The sequence below is a fragment of the Pteropus vampyrus genome, unplaced genomic scaffold (assembly GCF_000151845.1).
Source record: "Pteropus vampyrus isolate Shadow unplaced genomic scaffold, Pvam_2.0 Scaffold10, whole genome shotgun sequence".
NCBI classification, from domain to species: Eukaryota; Metazoa; Chordata; class Mammalia; order Chiroptera; family Pteropodidae; genus Pteropus; species Pteropus vampyrus.
In genome coordinates, this window is record NW_011888791.1 from 5,970,968 (window position 1) to 5,991,318 (window position 20,351).

Sequence of the window (20,351 nt, forward strand, 5' to 3'; positions counted from 1 at the left end):
AACCTTTGCCATTTTAATTATGATGTGTCTTGGTGTTTGAGTTCCTGGTGTTTTTTTTGTCTTTATTGAAATATAAAGTTAGAGTTCCTGGTATTTGAGACTTTCTGAGCTACTTGGAGTTTTATGTCTTTTTCCTTCACCAGGTTAGGGAAGTTTTCCATCATTATTTCTTTAAATAGCTCTTAACATCTTGTTTTCCTTCGGGTACCCCATGACATGTATATTTTTACATTTAATAGTGTCCCATAGGATCTTTAAATTATTATAGTCTTGGCTTTTTTTTTTTCTTGCCATTCTGATTGAGAGTTCTTAGATTCCCCATTCTCTATCTGTGTTTTGATCCTCTTCTTCCTCCACTCTGTTGATTCCCTCTAATGGACTTTTCATCTCGATAATGTATTCTTCATTTCTGACTGGTTTCCTTTTATAATTTCTATTTTCCTTTTTATGTTTTTTTTTTTAATCTCTTTGTTAAAGTTCTCATTGAATTCATCTTTACTTCCCATAAGTTCATTGAGTATCTTTATAATCAGTGTTTTGAACTCTGCATCTGTTAGATGGCTTGACTCCATTATTCCTCGATCTCTGTTCTGTTCTTTCATATGGTTTCTGTTTCTTTGTTTTCCCATTTTGTCTGCCTTTCTGTGTCTGTTTCTATGTACTAAGCAAAGCTCTTAAGTCTTCCAGTCTTATTTGTGTGGCTTTATGTGGTAGGTGTCCGGTGGCACAGTCAGCTGCAGGTCAAATTTAGCCCCAGCCGGTACCCCTCCAGAGCTACTTGTTAAGATTCGGCAAGCAACCCACAGATGCTGTGCTTATAGTTGCCTCAAGAGGCCGTGCCAGAAGCCAAGGCCAGCTGTCACCAGTGTGAGTCTTGGTTCTGCTCAGCAAGGCACACCAAGTTCTGGAGGACAAACCTAGATGTGGCTTGGGTGGGGCCATGAGTTGGGGGAGGCAGAGTTTCAGGGAATCCTCTAGGCAGAGCGACCTCTGTTATCCAGTTTGGTGAGGTCTCCACTATGGCGGTGCTGAGTCCCCGCACTGGTAATTGGGAGAGCTCAACAGAGGAACAATGGATACCACTGGCACTTCTGTACAGAGTGAGTCTTGCCTTGGCTCCCACTCCAACAGCTCGATGTCCCCCTGTAAATTCCTGTTGCCCCCTGCACAGCAGAACCAGCATTGGTGCTCAGAGCAAGCAGGTCCATCACTGCAAAAGTTCACTCACAGACACGGCCTCTTTAAGAGGCTTCTGCAGCTGCCACTGACACTGCCACTGCCTCTGTCCCAGTCAGACACTTGGGACCGGGCAGCCTCGCATCTCCACTCTGTCCTACCTTCTGTCGTTGTAAGGTGATTTTTTTAGATTTCTTCCTAGTTGTATAACTTGTTTGTCTAGATCCCAGGCAATTTTCTTTGTTGTTTGCCCCTTGTTTCTATCACAACTTTGATTTGGTCCCCAGAGGGATGAACAGAACCTCAATCATAGATGCCATTTTTTTCTCCTCCCTTCATTGTGATTTTAATTTTTATTTCTTTGATGATTAGTGACCTTGAGCATCTTTACATGTGTCTATTGGCCATTTGTATATCCTCCTTGGAGAAGTATGTGTTCAGGTCTTCTGCCCGTTTTTTAATTGGATTGTTTATTTTTTTGTTGTTGAGTTGTATGAGTTCTTTATATATTTTAGATATTAACCTCTTATCAGATGTATCATTAGTGAATAACTTCTCCCAATTAGTCAGTTTTCTTTTTGTTTTGTTGATGGCATAACCATGTTTAATAGCTTATTAGTTTTCCACATATGCTGTTGTTAGCAGTTTTCCCATTATAAATATTATGGTGGAGGTATTAATGCATTTTTAGGCAATTTGTCTCTTTTTATTGTTTGTTTTTGTTTTTGTCTCTCACCATATTTTTTTTTTAATTTTTACTTTTTATTAGAGTTGACATTCAATATTATGATATATTAGTTTCAGGGTACACATAGTGGTTAGACATTTATATAATAAAATGATCCCCCTAATTAGTTTAGTACCCATCTGACACCATACATAGTTATTACAATATTATTGACTATATTCCCTATGCTGTACTTCACATCCCTGTGACTATTTTGTAACTACTAATTTGTGGCAATTGTCTCTATACAGTCATTTTTAAAAGAGATGACCCACAATTTATGTGTATTTTTATATTTGTATCTACATTGGAAACTCTTTCCCTGAAAAACTGGAGATTCCATTCAACAAATATGAAGCTTTATACTGCCTCACACTCAATACCACATTAGGTTTTATTTATTGATTTTTTTTTTTGTCTTTACAAATATCTAGGCAAAAGTAGATACTTTAATGATTTTAATTTCTTTAAAATTTTTTTTATGTCAAACAGCATTGAATATATTTATACGTCACATGTTTTTGGAAGTAGATTTTGAAAGGGAGTGATCGGATTATGTTATAACCTGGACCAATTAAAGTCTGAATATTTTATTTAGTCTCATAGACATGATCTTATTAATTCTTTAGGGTAAAATTAGAAGAATTTCCAGCATTATATTTAAAATTAAAGTTAGATGAATGGTGCTATGAGAATTTAAGCATAACTGTTTTATCTTTAACACTAAGAGGCTATGGCTACAAATAATTATTATTTCATGTATATCTTTATTTGCTAAAAATATTCAAGTAAATACCATTAATTAGAAGTCTGCAATAGAGAAGAGAGATGAAGTATATAAAATTAATTAGAAAAATCTTGTGCACTTTTAAAGTTGTAGGTCACCCATTTGACTTGCTACTAATCTTAAGATTTTAAGATTTTGTGACACTGCAAATTTCCCATATTGTTTATTTTATTAACAGACTCTAACATTATTAATAACAATCATGATAATTCTTAGAAAGGATATTTATGAATTTATTTAGGAGGATGCGGAAAATGTTTAAAGTTGAGAGCAGAGTCTTGTTCTATGACAAGCCAAAGGAGCACAGGTGATTGAGGAGGAGAAAAATGTAAGTCCAGTCCTGGGACATGAGTTAATAGGTGATTTGAGAGATGGCAAATTTAAGAATCTTCCTGGGGAATGCCATACCAGATTGCCACAGAGATGAACCACTGAGATACTGACAGGACCAATTTTAAAATCTCATCCTCAAGTGAATGGAAATTGAACAGAAATTTTAGGCAACTTCTCAGCTCCTGTATATATGTTTTTGAAATTGTCAGAGTCTAATATTTAAAAAAAAAATGAAGTTGAATGATAATTTTTACTAATAATCGCTTATGTTTCACATTGCATGATTTAGGCAAATATTTTTATTTTGAACTCTTATGGCATCAAATAATTTAATAAAAATATATTTTTTGCCTATTAGAGTATAATAAATGGTAATTCTCTTTCTATCTTTTTCCTTAAATTCCAAAGACATAAAGGAATATCTAACTTTTTAAAAGTGGGGATAGAGCATAACAAAAAAGGAAAAATATTTATATATAATAAATTTATTTAACATATTGTATTAAATTACTTAATATAATATGTAATTCATATGCAACAAAATTTGTTTCTAATACAAGGCAGAACTAAAGTTAAAACTAAATTTTGACAATTCACACTGACCTTCTCTGGGGGGTTTCTCATTTTTTCAAATGGAAATTAAAAATTTACTTTTTAGGGTTTTAGAAAGAACTAGAGATCGTTGAAAATAACATGTGTTGCACGGGTGCCTGGCATTTGCTAAATTCTCAGTCCATGAGAGTTTTACCCTGGTGGAGTCTGAATTATTTTTGCTTATTTGATTATCACTCTTCCGTCTGGTTGAGAAGGGGACTTTAGGTTTTGTGTCGCTATCACATCGATTTCTCTATTCTTGGGTCCAAAAGCCATTTTTGTTACACGCCGAAGACCTTGTCTTTCTTGGGGAGAGTGAAAGGCAATGACAGTAATTTCTCAATGGAGAGAAACAGTGTGGCAATTGGCAGGTTATATTCTCAAAATTCTCTGTCTGCCGTTGCCACTCTTGGTGAAACAAATTGAAGTTTTCATTTTTGGCATATTCTGTAGTAAATCTCATTTGTTTTTTTAATGAGATAGATGGGAAGAAATAATGGCTTTTTCAAAATATCTAATTTGTGATTAAGGTTGGAGCACGATGATGAGACTAATTTTATTGTAGTTAGTATTTTCTGGGGCTTTGTGATTCTTTCCAACAAAGCTGAAAAGCTCTTAATTTTAGAGACAGGTGAGTATATTTAAGTATGTATTCAATCCAGAGGGGCTTAAAACTGATGTAGTTAGTACCTGTGGCTTCAGGAGTCCTACTCCTGTAAGATACTTTGATAATAAGAAGAAAGGAAGATTCGGTTCAAAAACCCTTAGAGGGTTCACTGATCACATGATATATGGCTCCTGACATTATTAAGAGTAAGCTATTTCACGAGTTTGATTTTAGAGAAGGGGAAGAGACCTAATCGAAGTTTTTAAGGATTAAACGTTGCCTCCCTCTTGGCAGTGTTAGGTAGTTTCCCCGTCTCCTTCATTTTTCCTCATTCTTGACTCAATGGTACCATAAAAATGGTACCATAAAAGCAAGAGCATGTCTATCTCAGCTGTTTTGATTTGTTTTGTTTTGTTTTCAGTCTATGGTCTAGCCTCCAAAATTTCTGGAGTGATTTTTTGTCTGTTTTGTGTTTGTTTTCTAAAATTTACTGATGAAGTATAGACATACTCAAACTTAAGTTGGTGGCAATTCAGAACATTGCATAGGATCCAATAGAAAGCCAAGAGTTTGTGTATGGAATACCACATTTCTACCCAAGAAAAGGAAAGTGTAGTTCCCAATCTTCACCTTAAGTTGGGGTACCTAGCTTAGTTCCCACGAGTCATTTATGGATAAAATAGGAGATCACTAAAATATTTCAGATATTTTCCTGACGTGGGTCAAATATTTATCCTGGAAAATACTGTGTAGAACATAGTGAGGGGCTCGGGGTGGGAATATCTATGTAGAGACTGAGGAATATAGATGACTAGTGGCCATGGATGGCAATGTCAGATTTGGTGGCCCATGGTTCCTCTCTGGCATACATCTCATAGGTTGTCAAATGCTGTATTTGAAAAGAATGTTAAGAACTTTAGATTCAGTGGAACTTGTATTTTTTAAAAATCTATATAACATACAAGAGACTTTGAAGTTTTAGACTTAGATATTAATTGATTACAGTTCTAGATGAAATGAAGAAAGATATGCTAATTACATCTGAAGTTGCAAATGTGGAAACCTTCATGCAATGAAATTTAAAAATTTTATAGTGTTCCATTTAAAATAATAGGATACATCTGTTATTTTGTGGAAGAAAATTCAGATTAATATTTTGCTGTTACATATTCAATTTTCTGTGAAGTTAGTACTTTTATTTGCAAATGTTAAAAGATGGCATTAAAGGTAGTTTTTTTTTTTTTACTAAAAATATTGCTTTTATCATTGTTTTAATATTTAAATTGTATTATTTTTTATTTAAATTCTTATGTACATAATTACATTATTAATAAATGTCATTTTCTTTTGATGACAAACTTTCTCCTATCTTCTCAAATGCTATCTATTGTATATAAACAGATAACTTGAATTTTTTTAAAACTCTTTGCTTTAAATTGTTGATTAACACTAACTTAAAAATCTCATGTTAACTTCTGTTATTTAGGAAATAGTAACAACTGCTTTCTAAAACCAGTGGATTCATGGTTTAATTTTCTTACCTGATTTTGAGCTTTGGAGAATTCCTCAGGGTGGCTCAATTAATTTATAACAGTGATGCTCAACATGTGCTGAGGAAATAATACAAAATATTCAAAACCTTTAGTAATTCAGACCTTTTCACCAGAGTTATTTGAAGTAGATATGAGCTTCTTTTGATGAAATCAAGAGTAATCAAAAGGACCTTAGTACTTTCATTTAATAGCCCATCAAATTAAAGATAAAAAAGTATTTCTCTCCAGCGAACAGGAATACAGTGGTAACCAAATGTAGGGGTTGGAGGAAGATGGGGTGTGGAGATAAGTTTACATTAATACTAAAATAGTTTTTAATTCAAAATAATAGATAGAAGCAAAAAAAATCAAATGAGCTAAAAGCTGATTTAAAATAATCCATGTGTTTGGGTATTAGGGTATTGTCCTATTTGGTATTAAAATTATAATGACAAAAAGATTTTAACTGATTTTTGAGGAAATTATTGGAATAGACATACAAATTAAATATTTTGCTTATGTGTATGCTTGGAAATGTGTTTATATTTCATGGTTGTTGTGACTATAATAGTGGGATGTAATACAGTTGACCCTTGAACAAGGCGGCTAGGGGAGCTGACCTCTGTTCAGTCAAAAGTTTGAGTATAACAACTCCCCCCAAATTTAACTATAGTAAGCTCTCCTCATCTACAGATTTCAATCAACTATGGACTGAAAACCGTATTTTCCTATTCAAGGTTGGGAATCTGTGGTTGGGAATGTGAAAATATTGTCTTTAATCCTAAATTGGTTGACCCTCTGGATGCAAAATTTGCAGATACAAAAGGCCAAAATTATTTATTGAAAAAAACATAGGTGGACTCTCGCCATTCAAACCTGTGTTGTTCAAGAGTCAACTCTAGTAGTGTATATTGTTTTGAAGTATAGAGTAAGTATATAATTTTAAAAGATCCTTATATTTGCATGGAAGTGAGAGAGGTTAACTAAAACTGAAGAAGAGAAAAGAGATCAAAATAGTGACAAAAAATTAATAGTTAATCAAAGCGATCTATTTTCCTGCTGTGTTATTATTTTTTAAAAATATAAAAGAGCAGAAACCAGACTGCTGTGGACTGTGGATTACAAAGCAGGTACAGAAGTATAGCTTAAAGTTTGTACCATTATTTCTAATCATTGAACTGTAAAGGAGAGATAAGAGCAGGACTGTTGATGGAAAGATAAATGTTGTCATTTCATCTCAGTTTTTTTTTTTTTTAATATGGGAGAGATTAAGCATATTTATATGCTTTGGGGATTAACTCGATTGATTCTGTTTGTAGAAGAGATTGAACAATTTTGAGAGATTTTTGCATATGTGGTACAGAAGTTGTCAAAGATAAACTTGTAAAAGAATAAACTATCAGAAAGAAATAGAAAGAATAGAAAGAAAGGGAGATTTTAGAGATGTTAATTTTAAAAGAATGATGAAAGATACTAGAAAAATAATACAGTGTTGACAAAAAGTTACAGTTAGTTTGGAAATATGAACATTATGGTTTGTTTCTTATAATGTAAATTATTATTCTTTGCAATCTTGAGATGGTGGTTATACTATTGCTAAAATAGTCAAGTTCATATTTACTATTCCTCTTTACATATTGGTAAACCTCAATAGCAGTTTTAATTTTTGCCTTTATCTTGGTTTGACCTACTAAGACTTTTCTCCTTTTCAATCAAACTTCACCTCTTTCATTTTTTGACCCCACTACTCTACACCTATATCTCACTCAAAATTTTCCAATAACTTCCTAATTGTCAAAAGGATCGACCTTTTGTCTGTGCTTCTCTTAATCAACAATTCTGTAGTAAGTGACATTTTTAGACATTTTATCATGCTTGACTATCTCTTTGTGTAACTTTTAAAGCACCACATTTTCTTTGTTTTCCGTCTACCTGTCTGACTTAATAATGATACTAAACATCATTCTTTGGCTTCTCTGTATTAATAATTCATATTCTTCATGGTTCTATCATTACTCTGTTTTAGAGATTTTATCTATTCTACTGCTGTCAACCATCAACTGCCATTTAAAAGCTCTAAATCTTTATGGTCAGCAACAATTTGTCAATTGTTGGTCAGGTCACTATCAGCATCTAAAACCGAATTCTTTACTTTCTCTCTCAAATCTTCATAATCTCTTCTATATTTGAGTTTGTGATATTAGAATATGGAATATGGAATATGGGCCTAAGGAGGATGATATTAGGCAAAGGAATAATTATGGATGAGACCTTTAGACACAATACTTAATTTAAAAGTCACACAGAGTGATCATTGTGAAAAAGGAAGAAGGGAGAAGATTAGTAACTCAGGAATGAGAGAAAATGAGAAAGGACGACATCATTTTTTAGAAGTACTATTCACATATGCTATTGGAAATTGTGACATAAGCAGAAGAGACTAATTAATGGCAGTGCCAATTAGCTAAATGTAAGATGTAGAAAACCGAGAAATGTTTTATGAAATCATATAATCACTTAAAATAAAAATGGAAAAAAAATGTGATTATCGTTGTGTTTGCTTTACAAGCCCAACTGAATGACTGCTAAGAGAATGGTGTTAAGTAACAATGCCATCTCTGTTATCTGTCTGACCATGGGAGAGTAATAAGATGTGAGACGTCCTTTCTCTCTCTCTCTCTCTCTCTCTCTCTCCCCCCCGCCCCCCGCCGCGCCCCCCTCAGAATCTAGAGTGTGTGAGGGATTCTGGGCAGAGTGGTTTACCGATCTCTTTACCAGGGCTTCTACGAAGGGTCCGGCAAGAACACCTCTCTTCCATACTACTTATCCCAGATCTATGACCTGAACCAAGAACATAAGTTACCTTGACCACTGTAGAAGAGTGACAAATTTTACTAGCAACTTGACCCCAGAGAATAATTGGATCAGATATTTGAGGGATTTGACAAAGTACAAAGCTATTACTTATGGTTCTTAGAGGAGAGAAAACTCGTGATACCAAACCAATTACTGGCAAATAACAGTGTGTCCTTCAAGAGAGTGCCTGTTACTGGAAAAAGCTTCTTCATCAAAAACATTTTGCATCTAAGTCCTCACTCTTACAAAGTCCTCCATGATTTGGCCTCAGAGCCCCTCATCTCAAGCCTCTCCCAATTGTGAGTAATGTGTGGTCCATAGTGATTAAGAGAGTATCTTCTATTTAAAAATTATCTTAGTTCACCTAGATAACCTAAATATAAACTTTGGTGTCATCTAAACTCCTCTCCCTCACCCCCACGTTCAGTTAATACCTAAGTCTTGTGTAACAAGCCCTCAAGTAGGTCTCTCCTCTCATTTCTATTCCTGGGACTCTACAGTATCTCTCTCTCCTGTGTCTGGAGATATACGGTGAGTTGAGAAAGTGGTACCAGTGTTAAGATTTGCAGTAAACTATAAACTACATGGACTGCATTTTAATGTAGTTATTTCCTAAACACTGCAGGCAGTCTCTTACAGACATGCCTTTGAACACACTATTTCCTCTCACTGGAATGTCCTTTCTTTTTTGTTCTTACCATATGCATCTTTATAAGCTGCATTAAATGCCACTGACTTTGTGAAAACTGTTAGAACCCCCCAGGCAAATTTTGTCATGTTCTACTTTCTCCTCTTATAGCACTTTTCACTTTCTTCTGTTAGAATACCTATTCTGTTCAACTATAATTGTTTTGTTTTGTTTTGTTTTTGTTTGCTCTTTCTTTTAATAAATTGGACAGATCCAGTAGGCTGTAAGCTCCTAGATGGTACAGTACACAGCATTAATCCTCATGTCCTCAGCACATAGCCTTGTGTCTGATCTATAGCACTTGCTCAATAAATACATGCTTGAAAGTCTGTATATGAGATGAAAGGCTGAAAATACTCCTGATTGTTGTCATTAGAGAATAATTTATTTGTGTTCTCTCTCCAGCAGAATATAGAGAGAATTCAGTTTAACTTTCAAAAGTATACTCTAACAAGATAAAAAAAAAAAAAGTCTCTCTTTTGCCCTTTTAGGCTGAACTCTTGAACCCTAAGCCAGCTTACTCAAATTAAGGGACTTGATGTCATTAGTGTTAGGAAAGATTTTATGTAATGGGATTTGCTTTACTGCAAGCAGATTTGGATGAATATGAGTCTCATGCAATATTTTAACATTTTAATTTATTGCTGACTCTACAGGGCAAAGGGAATCATAACCCTTAGTCCAATTTCAGGATGATGAATTGAGGCTTTTTCCAATGAGGCTGAGGATAAAATGTGTCTTGCTTCAAATATAGTATTGCAAACTGTGTTTATATTTAAAGTAAATTCAGTGCCATGATAGTTGATATTTTGTTAAAAAATGAGGTTGGTGTCATTATAGTGATGTCTGATAAAATAAATTATAAATTAATTATTAAGCACCTACTCTGTGCTCTAAATTATGTGATATGGGATAGATGCCAAAAATGATGCTCCTCCTGGCAAAGAGGTACCAATTTCATGTTATAATGTTAAGGAAAAGGAGACTCGCTGGAAGGTATGCATCTGCTGAAGAAAAGAAAAGGAAATTTTTGATAAGTAATTCAAGAAGGTGTCAGGAACATTGGTCCATATAGCAGTCTTGTAATTAGAGATGAGGAAGCATCACGAGCAAAGACGCTCAGAATTCGGTGCTTTTTACCTTCCCACTGATGTTGGGTTGATGTTACAGAGAAGTGGGATTTCAAGTTGAATAGCAGTAGGACCTTTTACAGCTGCAATCTCCAACCATTTTGGCACCAGGGACTGGTGCTCCTATGAGAATCTAATGCCTGATGATCTGAGGCAGAGCTGAGGCGATGATGCTAGAGTTGGGGAGGGGCTGCAAATAAAGATGAAGCTTCTCTCAGGGTGCCACTCACCTCCTGCTGTGCGTCCCAGTTACTAACAGGCCATGGACCAGTACTGTCTGGCCCAGGGGTTGGGGACCCCTAGTTTACTGGGTACCTAGATGCCGTATAAAGGAATTAAGACTCTGTGAAATGTAACTGGGACACATTATAGATTCTAAGGCAAGAAAATGACGTGATGAAATAGAAATTTCAAAATATTATTTTGGCAGTTGTAAGATTTCATGGATATGGCAGGGCTTGGAGTCAGGATGGTAAATACAACTGTATATCAGTTAAGCTTCTGGCAATTATACTATTTACATTATATACGTTATGGTGCTTCAACTAGTTCATAAACAGTTTCTCAGTCTTTTTTTTTATTCCTACAGTCTAGTCTTGGTTAGTCTGGGTGTTATTTAGAACCCTAATTTAACTACGTCAGACATAGTTTCAATGGCATGAGGTAGTGAAAAGAAAAGAGAGCCCCTGATTCTGTTCTCATTTAGGCCACAACTAGCTGCAGACCCGTGGCTAGGTCACTTGATTTTGTGGGGGCAGAAAAATTACTTTTCCTCCTACCTTACCAAATTCTTCTGGCTGAAATAATGATCAAATTAACATGAGACAAATTAACAGGAAAAAATAGCCAAACTTATCTATGTACACATGAGGGTTTCATAAGAATATGAGACCCAGAGGACAGATGTGGAGTTAAGGTTTATAGCCATCTTGAGCTAACGAAAAGTGGGGGTTGTGGTTTGGGACTTCAAGGAGAAGGAAGGCAATTCACATGGAGGTGGAAAAGCAAATGTTTGGTAAACAAATATTTCCTGGGTCATCTTTAACAATGGGACACAGAGAGGACTTTGATCAAAAGGACCTTGCTGGGTTCCGCCCTGTCTATTGCACACTAGTTCACATTAAACCATAGTTATCTATGATGATGGCTCACTTCCTGGAGCAGGTCTTCTATCTAAATTCCTTTAGGTAGTTAGAAGGAAGGTCAAAGGTTCTTTCTGAGTCTTTATTTCTTAAAAATAACCGGCTTAAAATAATCAATATCCCAAAAGGCATATTTTGGGGTGGCAAACCCTGCTTCCCCTAAATGTCCTTACACTTTACTTCCCTAATTTGGAAATAAGAACATTGACTCAGATGAGTTCTAAGACCTTTTAGGTTGAGCTTTCTGCCCACTAAAAGAGTTAATGGAAGCTTCTAAAATGTTCATCATATCTTTGAGCAGCTGAAGTATTGAGCATATATGTATTTATTTTTTACTTACTTTTCAGTTACTGTTGACATACAATACAATATTAGTTCGAGGTATACAGCATAGTGATTAGACATTTATATACCTTGGGAACTGATCACCCCGGTGAGTCTAGTATCCATCTGGCACCACACGTAGTTATTACAGTATTATTGACTGTAGTCCCTATGTTGTACTTTATATCTCTGAGACTATTTTTATAGCTGGCAATTTGTACTTCTTAATTCCTTACATCTTTTTTACCCATCCCCCAACCTGAAGTACTGAGCATATATTTTAAAGCATACTAGGAAAAATACATCTTCAACACTTATAATTTGGTAGAATTTTCTACCATCCCATAAAATAGGTGTTAGGTTCATGATGATTACACTATATAGGCTATTATTTTTTTCCAAGAATGTGTTAAAATATAGAAGAAAATAGCAGAAAATTAACCCTTGTAAATGAACACAATGTGCTGACTGTATAATTTAAATGTTTTAAATAAAGCTACTTATTTGCATAATGATGCTTTGAAAGATATATCTTAAAAATAGCAATACTATTCATTGACTTGAAATTAAAACAAAAATAACAAGTGTAAATTAGTCTGGGAAGGATGTCATGTTACTATATAATTAGATGTATTAATAAACTTGGGGGCTATCACTTATTAAGCTAAATTTGGCACAGAAGTATATTTTAGGGTAATGAAACTATTTTCTATTTATATTTTGCAAGTGTTTATTGATTATCATCACTTTGGTAACCTTTATAATATGTATATGGTTATATAAGAGAGATGTTTAAAAATAAATAATTCTCTAGTGTTAGTTGTCTAAACTGAAGTTTAAATTTGATCACTGTAGGAAATGATTTGTAGGAAACATTGTGTGAAATATAACAGAACACCCGAACATTACAGATAAAAATTCCTAATGTCATAAGACTAAGCAAATTATTACAATGTCTAGACAGAGTCCAAAGACATGGTAGAAAATGAATAATTAATTGTATTTTTAGATCAAACAAAACATTTGATTTGTTTAAGCATCATTTAATTTTTCAAACCAACAAAATGATGCATAGCATAAAGTTTAGTTACTTGAAACAAAAATAAAAGAAAAAGGACTTTTTATCCTTTGGAGTATTTTCCCTTAGTCTATAAATGTTTATAAGACCCAGAAAATTATTTCTGATAATCTGGTCTAAGTAGCACTGTTATGTTATTATCTGAGATGTTCAGTAAAAATGCAAATTCCTGGGATTTTATGCCCACATAACAGGTCTGTGTGTATATCTATGAATCTGTATTTTAAACAAGTTCTTGGGGGAGTGTATTGTACATATTAAATGTAAGACCTACTCTTCTAAAAATAATCTTTATTCTTGCCCTACTGTTGGATGTTTTTACATGTCACTTGATGCTGGATATTGGAGAGCGGAATCCTGAATTTGAAGGTTGAAAGACAAGACTCTGCTTGAGTAGCCAGAAAAAAATCGAAATAACCAGTTTTTTGTTACCCATAAGTAGGCTTTTCTATTCAGTTTCTCTTTGAAATTGAAAAGGATAATAAAATATGTCCCTTTCTATAATCAAACTCTATGAGTGTTCCATACATTTGTATTATATAAACCAAAATATTAGATAATAAAGTTTTTTTTTTTTAATTTTCAAAACAGATTTTCCTAGAAAGATTTTTTTCCATAAGACATAATCATTTTATTTCCTCTGTAGGATCATCAAGTTTATCATCAAATTCTATAAAATTCATGATCTTTTTAAAATTATATTAAAAAACCTAAATATGTTTACATCAATTTTTTAGGAACCACAGCCTCTACTAATAAAACTGCGGTTTAGGTTGAAATTATTACCAGAAATTTTTTCAGAGTACTACTGTCTTTTACGTGGAGATATATATAGCGTTTTCACTTGCCTTTAATTAAGATAACTCTTTTCCTCTACTCCTAAACGTATTACAGACAAAAATATTAAATTCACAAATGGGGATGATCTTAAATTTGAAGCTAGCTACTAATAGTAATCTCTTTGGTGACAGGAAGCATATCTCCTTATGTAAGTTTGTTATGACCCAAAGAGTTTTTTGCATATAGTGGGTTTCCAGTGACTTGTGAATCAATGTGTGCTAGTCAAATATTACGGGCTTGTGTGGTACTGAAGCAGAAGAAAATTAGTATATTGGTCAGTTTCATGAGAATTAGTCTCTCGTAAATCAGAATTTTACATTTAGGAATCAAGGATTTATTGACTTCTGTGGCTTAATTTAATGATCATCTTTCACTCATGTCAGTTCAGGAGTCTGTTGAAAATTAAGTTGGTGTTCAATTCCTGATAATCAAATCTTCTCATTCCTTAGCTTCTTATTTGCACCATGGGGCTTATAAAATTAATAGAAAAATATTTGTCTTCAAATTTCTTTGTTCTTACCAATGATCTTTATTTTTTTCCACTACTAGTTTTTAGACAATATCCTTTACTATATTAAAATTTGCATTTCAAAAAAGAAGGGATCTCTCATGCTTTGACAATCAAATTTTATCATGTGGTTTTGTAATGATGGTGAATTTCTGATTCAACAGTTTTCTCTCACTACCCTGTTCCCTGCTGCCATTTTCAGGATGTATCGATGACTGTTAAATTCAAAACTTTCTATCCAGCAAAATATTTAATCCCTAGGGGATTCTCAGAGCGCTAAAATTGATGGATCTGACTATGGTTAAGTCTAATAAGAATTGCTCTTACAATGAGGATGATTCATGGGAAGATAGTGTACTTATGCTTTTTTCTGTATCTTGTCTTTCTTCCTGACTCAACAGCTCCCCCCACGGTTCGTATTGTGCATTCAGGCTTGGCCTGTAACATCGAGGAGGAGCGCTACTCCGAAAGAGTCTACACTATACGCGAAGGAGAAACTCTAGAATTGACCTGTTTGGTCACTGGACATCCACGTCCACAGGTGAGCCCCGAACCGTGACGTTGGGGAAAACTCTCTTTGAAGTCAAAAGTGTATATTTTACAAGATTTAGCTAAAAATATTTGTGTGTATAAAATTCAAGTACATGTGTGTCATAATACAGCATAAGAGTGGTGGTTGCTGAACATTCAAGTCTGAAGTATTCATGTGGATAAGATAAAAAAAGAAATTTTTGTTTTGGTATTGTGAGACATTTGGAAGACACTTCTAAGGAAGCTGTTAAAAAGACAGCTACAAAAATATCTTAGTAAGATAACAATTTATGTGGCAATGAGTTTATTTTAGAATGTGAAACATGATTTCATGATGACATAATTGCAGCCGAGGAAGCATTTGTTCTGAAAAATGTGGTGCACGAGGTCACATGTACTTTCCTACACCTAGTTATTATATTCATAGACAACTTTGAAAAACAAATGTTTGCAGGTGTTCTATGCATTCAGACTCTCAGAGTCATGCACTACAGCTTTCATAAGCTAATTTAGTAGCAGGAACAGATATTAAGACTGTCAAAGGGCACAAAATTTATAAACAATGAGCAAAGAAGAAGCTTGTAGGAGTGAAAGAAAGGGTTAGATATAAGATAATATACTTAGGCTATGTATCTATAATGTAAAAATTTAATTCAGATACAGAATATTCAGGGTGTTTTACTCATTAATTGCCAATTCTTACTGTCATATATTTAACCTGACTAGTTCAAAATATACATTGGTAATCAATACAAATGCTATGATGGAAAAGTATCATTTGGTAGACAAAGTTACATATTTAACACGTATTTATGTTACAGGGAAAAAAAATCCAGCTAATACAACTATATAGGGGAAAGTAAAGAGCAATGTGATTTCCTGAACTCATCATTTTAACCTTGAGTTCTGTCCTTGCCTTCCTTAACTCTTAATACTCAAGGATATTTTGACTACCATTTCGACCTTAAAGAAAAATAAAAATAAGCATGTACTCTTCTCAGAATGAAGCAATAGATTGATAGACGAGCCTATACCTAAAACTAAAATGGTAAAATGTGTTTTATAAAGCTAATACTGTTGGTAAAATGGAAAACAGTAAAAATAATCTAGGAAAAGTAATTATTAAAAATTATTAAAAATATTGAGGTTCACAATAGCTAAAATTTCAATTTATATCATTTGCTATCCACTGAAAATTGATTAAAGAACAAAATTGTTTTAATAAAACTGAGTTCTACAAAATTTTATCCAATATAATTAGACTAGGTAGAAAAAAAATGACTATAAAACTAAATGTATAGTTTAAAAGCAATAATTGTTAAAACTTGATATAGACAAAGAAATTGATATTTAAACATTTTTATTTTATAGTTTATGGAGAAAACAATGTAGTCCAGTGAAAATACTTTTGCTAAAATTAAAAAATTATAGCATTAACTCAAAATATTATGTCAAAGAAAATTTAATGTTGTTATGATTTCATTATATTTTTGTATTTATTACATAGAATAAGAATTCCAGAATCAAAAAGTTGGGATCAAAACAAGAAAGTCTAAATAAACCTAAAAGAAGCCACAAATTGCTTTATGGGAGTCAGTCTATGGCAAGAGAAGACTCATTGATATCTCATTATTCCCACACTGACTGTGCCCAATTCTGCGCCTTCTCCTAAATTTTACTTAAAAAAATGCAACTTCTTATATCTGTTTTAAAGTCATCCCAGCAATTCTGCTCCCTTTATCTCTATCATTATCTTCCTTTAATATTAGAATTTTTTTATTTTTATTTTCTCCATACATCTTTGATCTCTAGCCATCCTCAAATAAGTTCTGATACAAAGGAATATATTATTGCCTTATATATTTTTTCCAAGTAGTTTTATTTTTGGAAACATTTCAATGTGTTCTGATCTTAAGAAAAATGTATTGTTTCGATATTGTTATTTCTTCATTCCTAGAAATAGATCACGTGTTTGCAGGTGAATCAGTTTCAGCTCATATAGCTTTTTTGAAAAATTAACTGGGGCTCTTCTTTGTCAACAAACTGTATAAGGAAGGCTGACAGAACAGCTGGGCCTTGGCATCCTGACCAAACACCGAAGGACATGCTGTTGGCAGCTGGTCCTGAGGATGATTTTTCCTGGCTGATACCATGAAGCTGGAAAGATTTTTTCCAGCTTTGTCTAATCTGAATATAATAATAGTTGGAAGCTCAGTGGAAGAGAATGCCTCATTCACTCCGGGAGATTTATTAATCTTTTGCATATTCCTGTGATAATGAAAGTCAGGAGGATTTCCATTTTCAGAAATACTCTAAGGCAACATTTTTAAAATAAAAATTTAAAAATTTTATTTAAAATATATATTGTTTGGCAATGTGTAGTGGCCTGACAATACTGATGTATCCAAGGGAATTAAAATAAGTGAAGGAGATGTCACTATAATGCAGTGTTGAGAGCATGACACTGGAACCGGAATGCCTAGATAGAACCCTGGATCCACCAGGACTACTACTGTGTCTTTGGGGAAGGTCCTTTACCTCTCTGCTCTCTGTGCCTCAGCTTTCCTACCTATGTGATGGGGATGATTCATCATCTCTATATCATAGACTCTTGTTGAGAGTTAAATGTGTATTAGAACTATATTTATACATATATTATGTATGTACACATACATTTATACATTCTTGGCACATAATAAGCATTATATTAACACATAATAAAACATGTTGGCTTTTTATTATTTTTAAGTAATTTCTGCTTAGACTAAATTTTAGAGTTGAATGTGTAGGTATGAAAATAAGGAGATTCAAAAAATAGTTCTAAGCATTCTTATAGCCTACTTTGAATTAGATTCATTTAAATAAATTTCAATATTTTTGTATTTTAATGCTTTGAAGAGCCTTTATATCTCTGTTAATTAGATTTTTTTCACTTGCAAGGACTAGAACTATGTTCAGATTGCCCATTTAATGAGAATTTATTATGAAAGTACATGGGGATGTAAGAAAGAAAGGAGATAACGGTTTGCCAGTAAATCTACCAATCTAACATTAGACGTCTATAATTTCAGGATTTGGTTACTCATTTTTCTTTTCATTTTCTACCTTCTTCTCTCTCTCCCTCTCTCCCTTCCTCTTTTCTCTCTCTGGCTCGATATTATCATACCAATAACAAATAAATTATAATATAGTCCTCTTATAAATGATTTTAAACAGTAAGGCATTTAACATGAATGTTTCCCTTCATTCTCTCACCCACATCCCAGAGATAAATATTAAATAGTTTGAAATATTACTTTCTAGTCCTGTTCAGTGCATCTTCATAAATTTAATTATATATGTTCATGTTTCATTTTCATTAAAAAAAAAAGACCATGAGAAGTATAGATTCAGCCTAGTGGTTTTCATTGTGTGATCCCTGTGGGGACTTTTTACATTCTATATAATTAAATTTAATATCTATTAAATATGTTACACATTTTACCTTGCAGTGTGTTGTCTTTTAATATTGTGTGTGTTATTTTTATTTAGAGGTTTTTGTTTTTAAAAGAGGAGTTATTTTATCTTTTTATTTGCGGCTTCTAAATTTTGTACCTCCGCCTTTTTCATATCAATACATCTTACATTGTATGCTTGTTTTCTAATAGCTTATAGTTATCTATATATTTGATGATTGGGCACCAGTTTTGTCCATCAGATGAAATATTAGTCTAGTGTTTTATCTTCTCATTTTTTCACTCTGTCCTAATCTATCAAGATAGTCGACATTACACTTGATAGCTTTAAAATGGTATTTTTTTCCTTTTTTTTGAACTTGAGGTATAATTGACATATGACATTATTTTAGTTTCAAGTGTACAACATACTGATTCGATATTTGTGTATATGGCAAAGTAATTATCACCGTAAGTCTAGTTAACATTTTTCAGCATACATAGTTACAAATTATTTCTCTTTTGATGAGAAAACTTTTAAAACTTTAATATTTTAAAATTTTATCACTAGCAAAATTGCATTATTCTATACTATCATTCTAGTTATGCCTTTTTTTACCATGTTATGCTTTTTAATTTCTATAAGTTTACAATATATTTTGATATATAGGAAATCAAGTCGGTCTTTTCTCATTGTTTTTCAGTATTTCCTTAATTAGCCTCAAAATTTTTTCCCTTCTTTATGAATTTGAAAATGAGCTTTTTATATCCTCCACCTAAATAAATGTTAGGATTTTAATTACATTACATTGTTCTTAAAATGAGACTATGGGGTAGAAATAATGGCAGACTTTTACAAAGAACTTTTCAGTAGGCACTTTGATTATTTCAGACTACTCAGACAGGAAGCCAGCTTTATTTTAATCACTAGAATATGAGGATCTTTGAATTTCTATTAATAGCAAACATGGGTATGCATATTTGGAAGGCCTTCTCTTTTCAAAAATAAAATAAAACAAAGATAAAAATTTGTGCATCAACCAAAACAGCTCTACCTTTATGTGTTGGCTTTATTAATAAGATTTCATCTGAATAATATTTTTCATCACCAAAATATTTTGGAGATCAGCTTTTAAAAAATAATTGTGTATATTTAAAACACTAATCTATGAAGCATTAAAACTGTCTACTAGTTTATTACGGCTCATCCCTAGGGAGTGTTTGCTTTTTGGATAAAAAACATAAGGCAATACCATTTTTCAATTTTATAATGGGATTATATTCAGTCATTTGATTACTATATAAATATATTCTTGACAGTCAAGACTGTGCAGAGTTATTGATGTTTTTATTCTCATGAATTTTCTATGTAGATTCATTCTTACCATAATGAAAATCTTAGCAAACTTTGGTAACAGGTTCTTCAGTTTGAAACCATTATTGCTATGTGTGTGTTGTCCTTTCCAAATATTTTGTGTGTCTTGGTTCATAGTTCCTTATTTTTATTCAGTATTAAATTTTTAAAAATAATATTAATGCATGAACATGAAAAATAGAGATATTAGATTTTTGGATTTATGTTCAGTTAAGTGGGCAGAATTGGTACCTGCTATCTAATCAGAAATGATCACATATTATATGTATTTCTGCTCATAGTTTATAGAATTAAACATAGTTTACTTTTTTAAAATCTGTGATTAATCCATCTAGCCTGGATCTGTCTGCAGCATCATGTGAGAGACTCTCCAACTAAAACAACTAATATTTTTCTAATGATTCTTTGGGTAGAAATGAGAAAGGGTTTATGACAGGCATTCAGAAATTTATTAATCACAAATTCCATATCAATAACTACCTTTACAGTCTCTCCATCCCACACATATATACACACTCTGTCTCATCCTCTGGCAATATCCACCTTTATTATATTCATGATTACATGGATAAATATATTCACCATAGCTTGTTTAGGAAGAAGCACTTACAGTCTTTCTGGTGGTCGCTGTCATATTTTCAAATAGCTTTATTTTTATTGAATTTTATATAGAATATGGAAAACTTTTT

At 32.9% G+C, this 20,351-nt stretch overlaps 1 protein-coding gene across 1 annotated transcript in view; it reads left to right on the plus strand.

Moving 5' to 3' along the window:
- Nucleotides 1-20,351, plus strand: part of MDGA2 (MAM domain containing glycosylphosphatidylinositol anchor 2) — an 815,380-nt gene that overhangs the window by 331,790 nt on the left and 463,239 nt on the right. Inside the window, exon 2 of the mRNA XM_023521599.1 lies at nucleotides 14,724-14,863. Within this exon, the coding sequence (XP_023377367.1) occupies nucleotides 14,724-14,863 (140 nt within the window). The remainder of the gene's footprint in view (nucleotides 1-14,723; nucleotides 14,864-20,351) is intronic.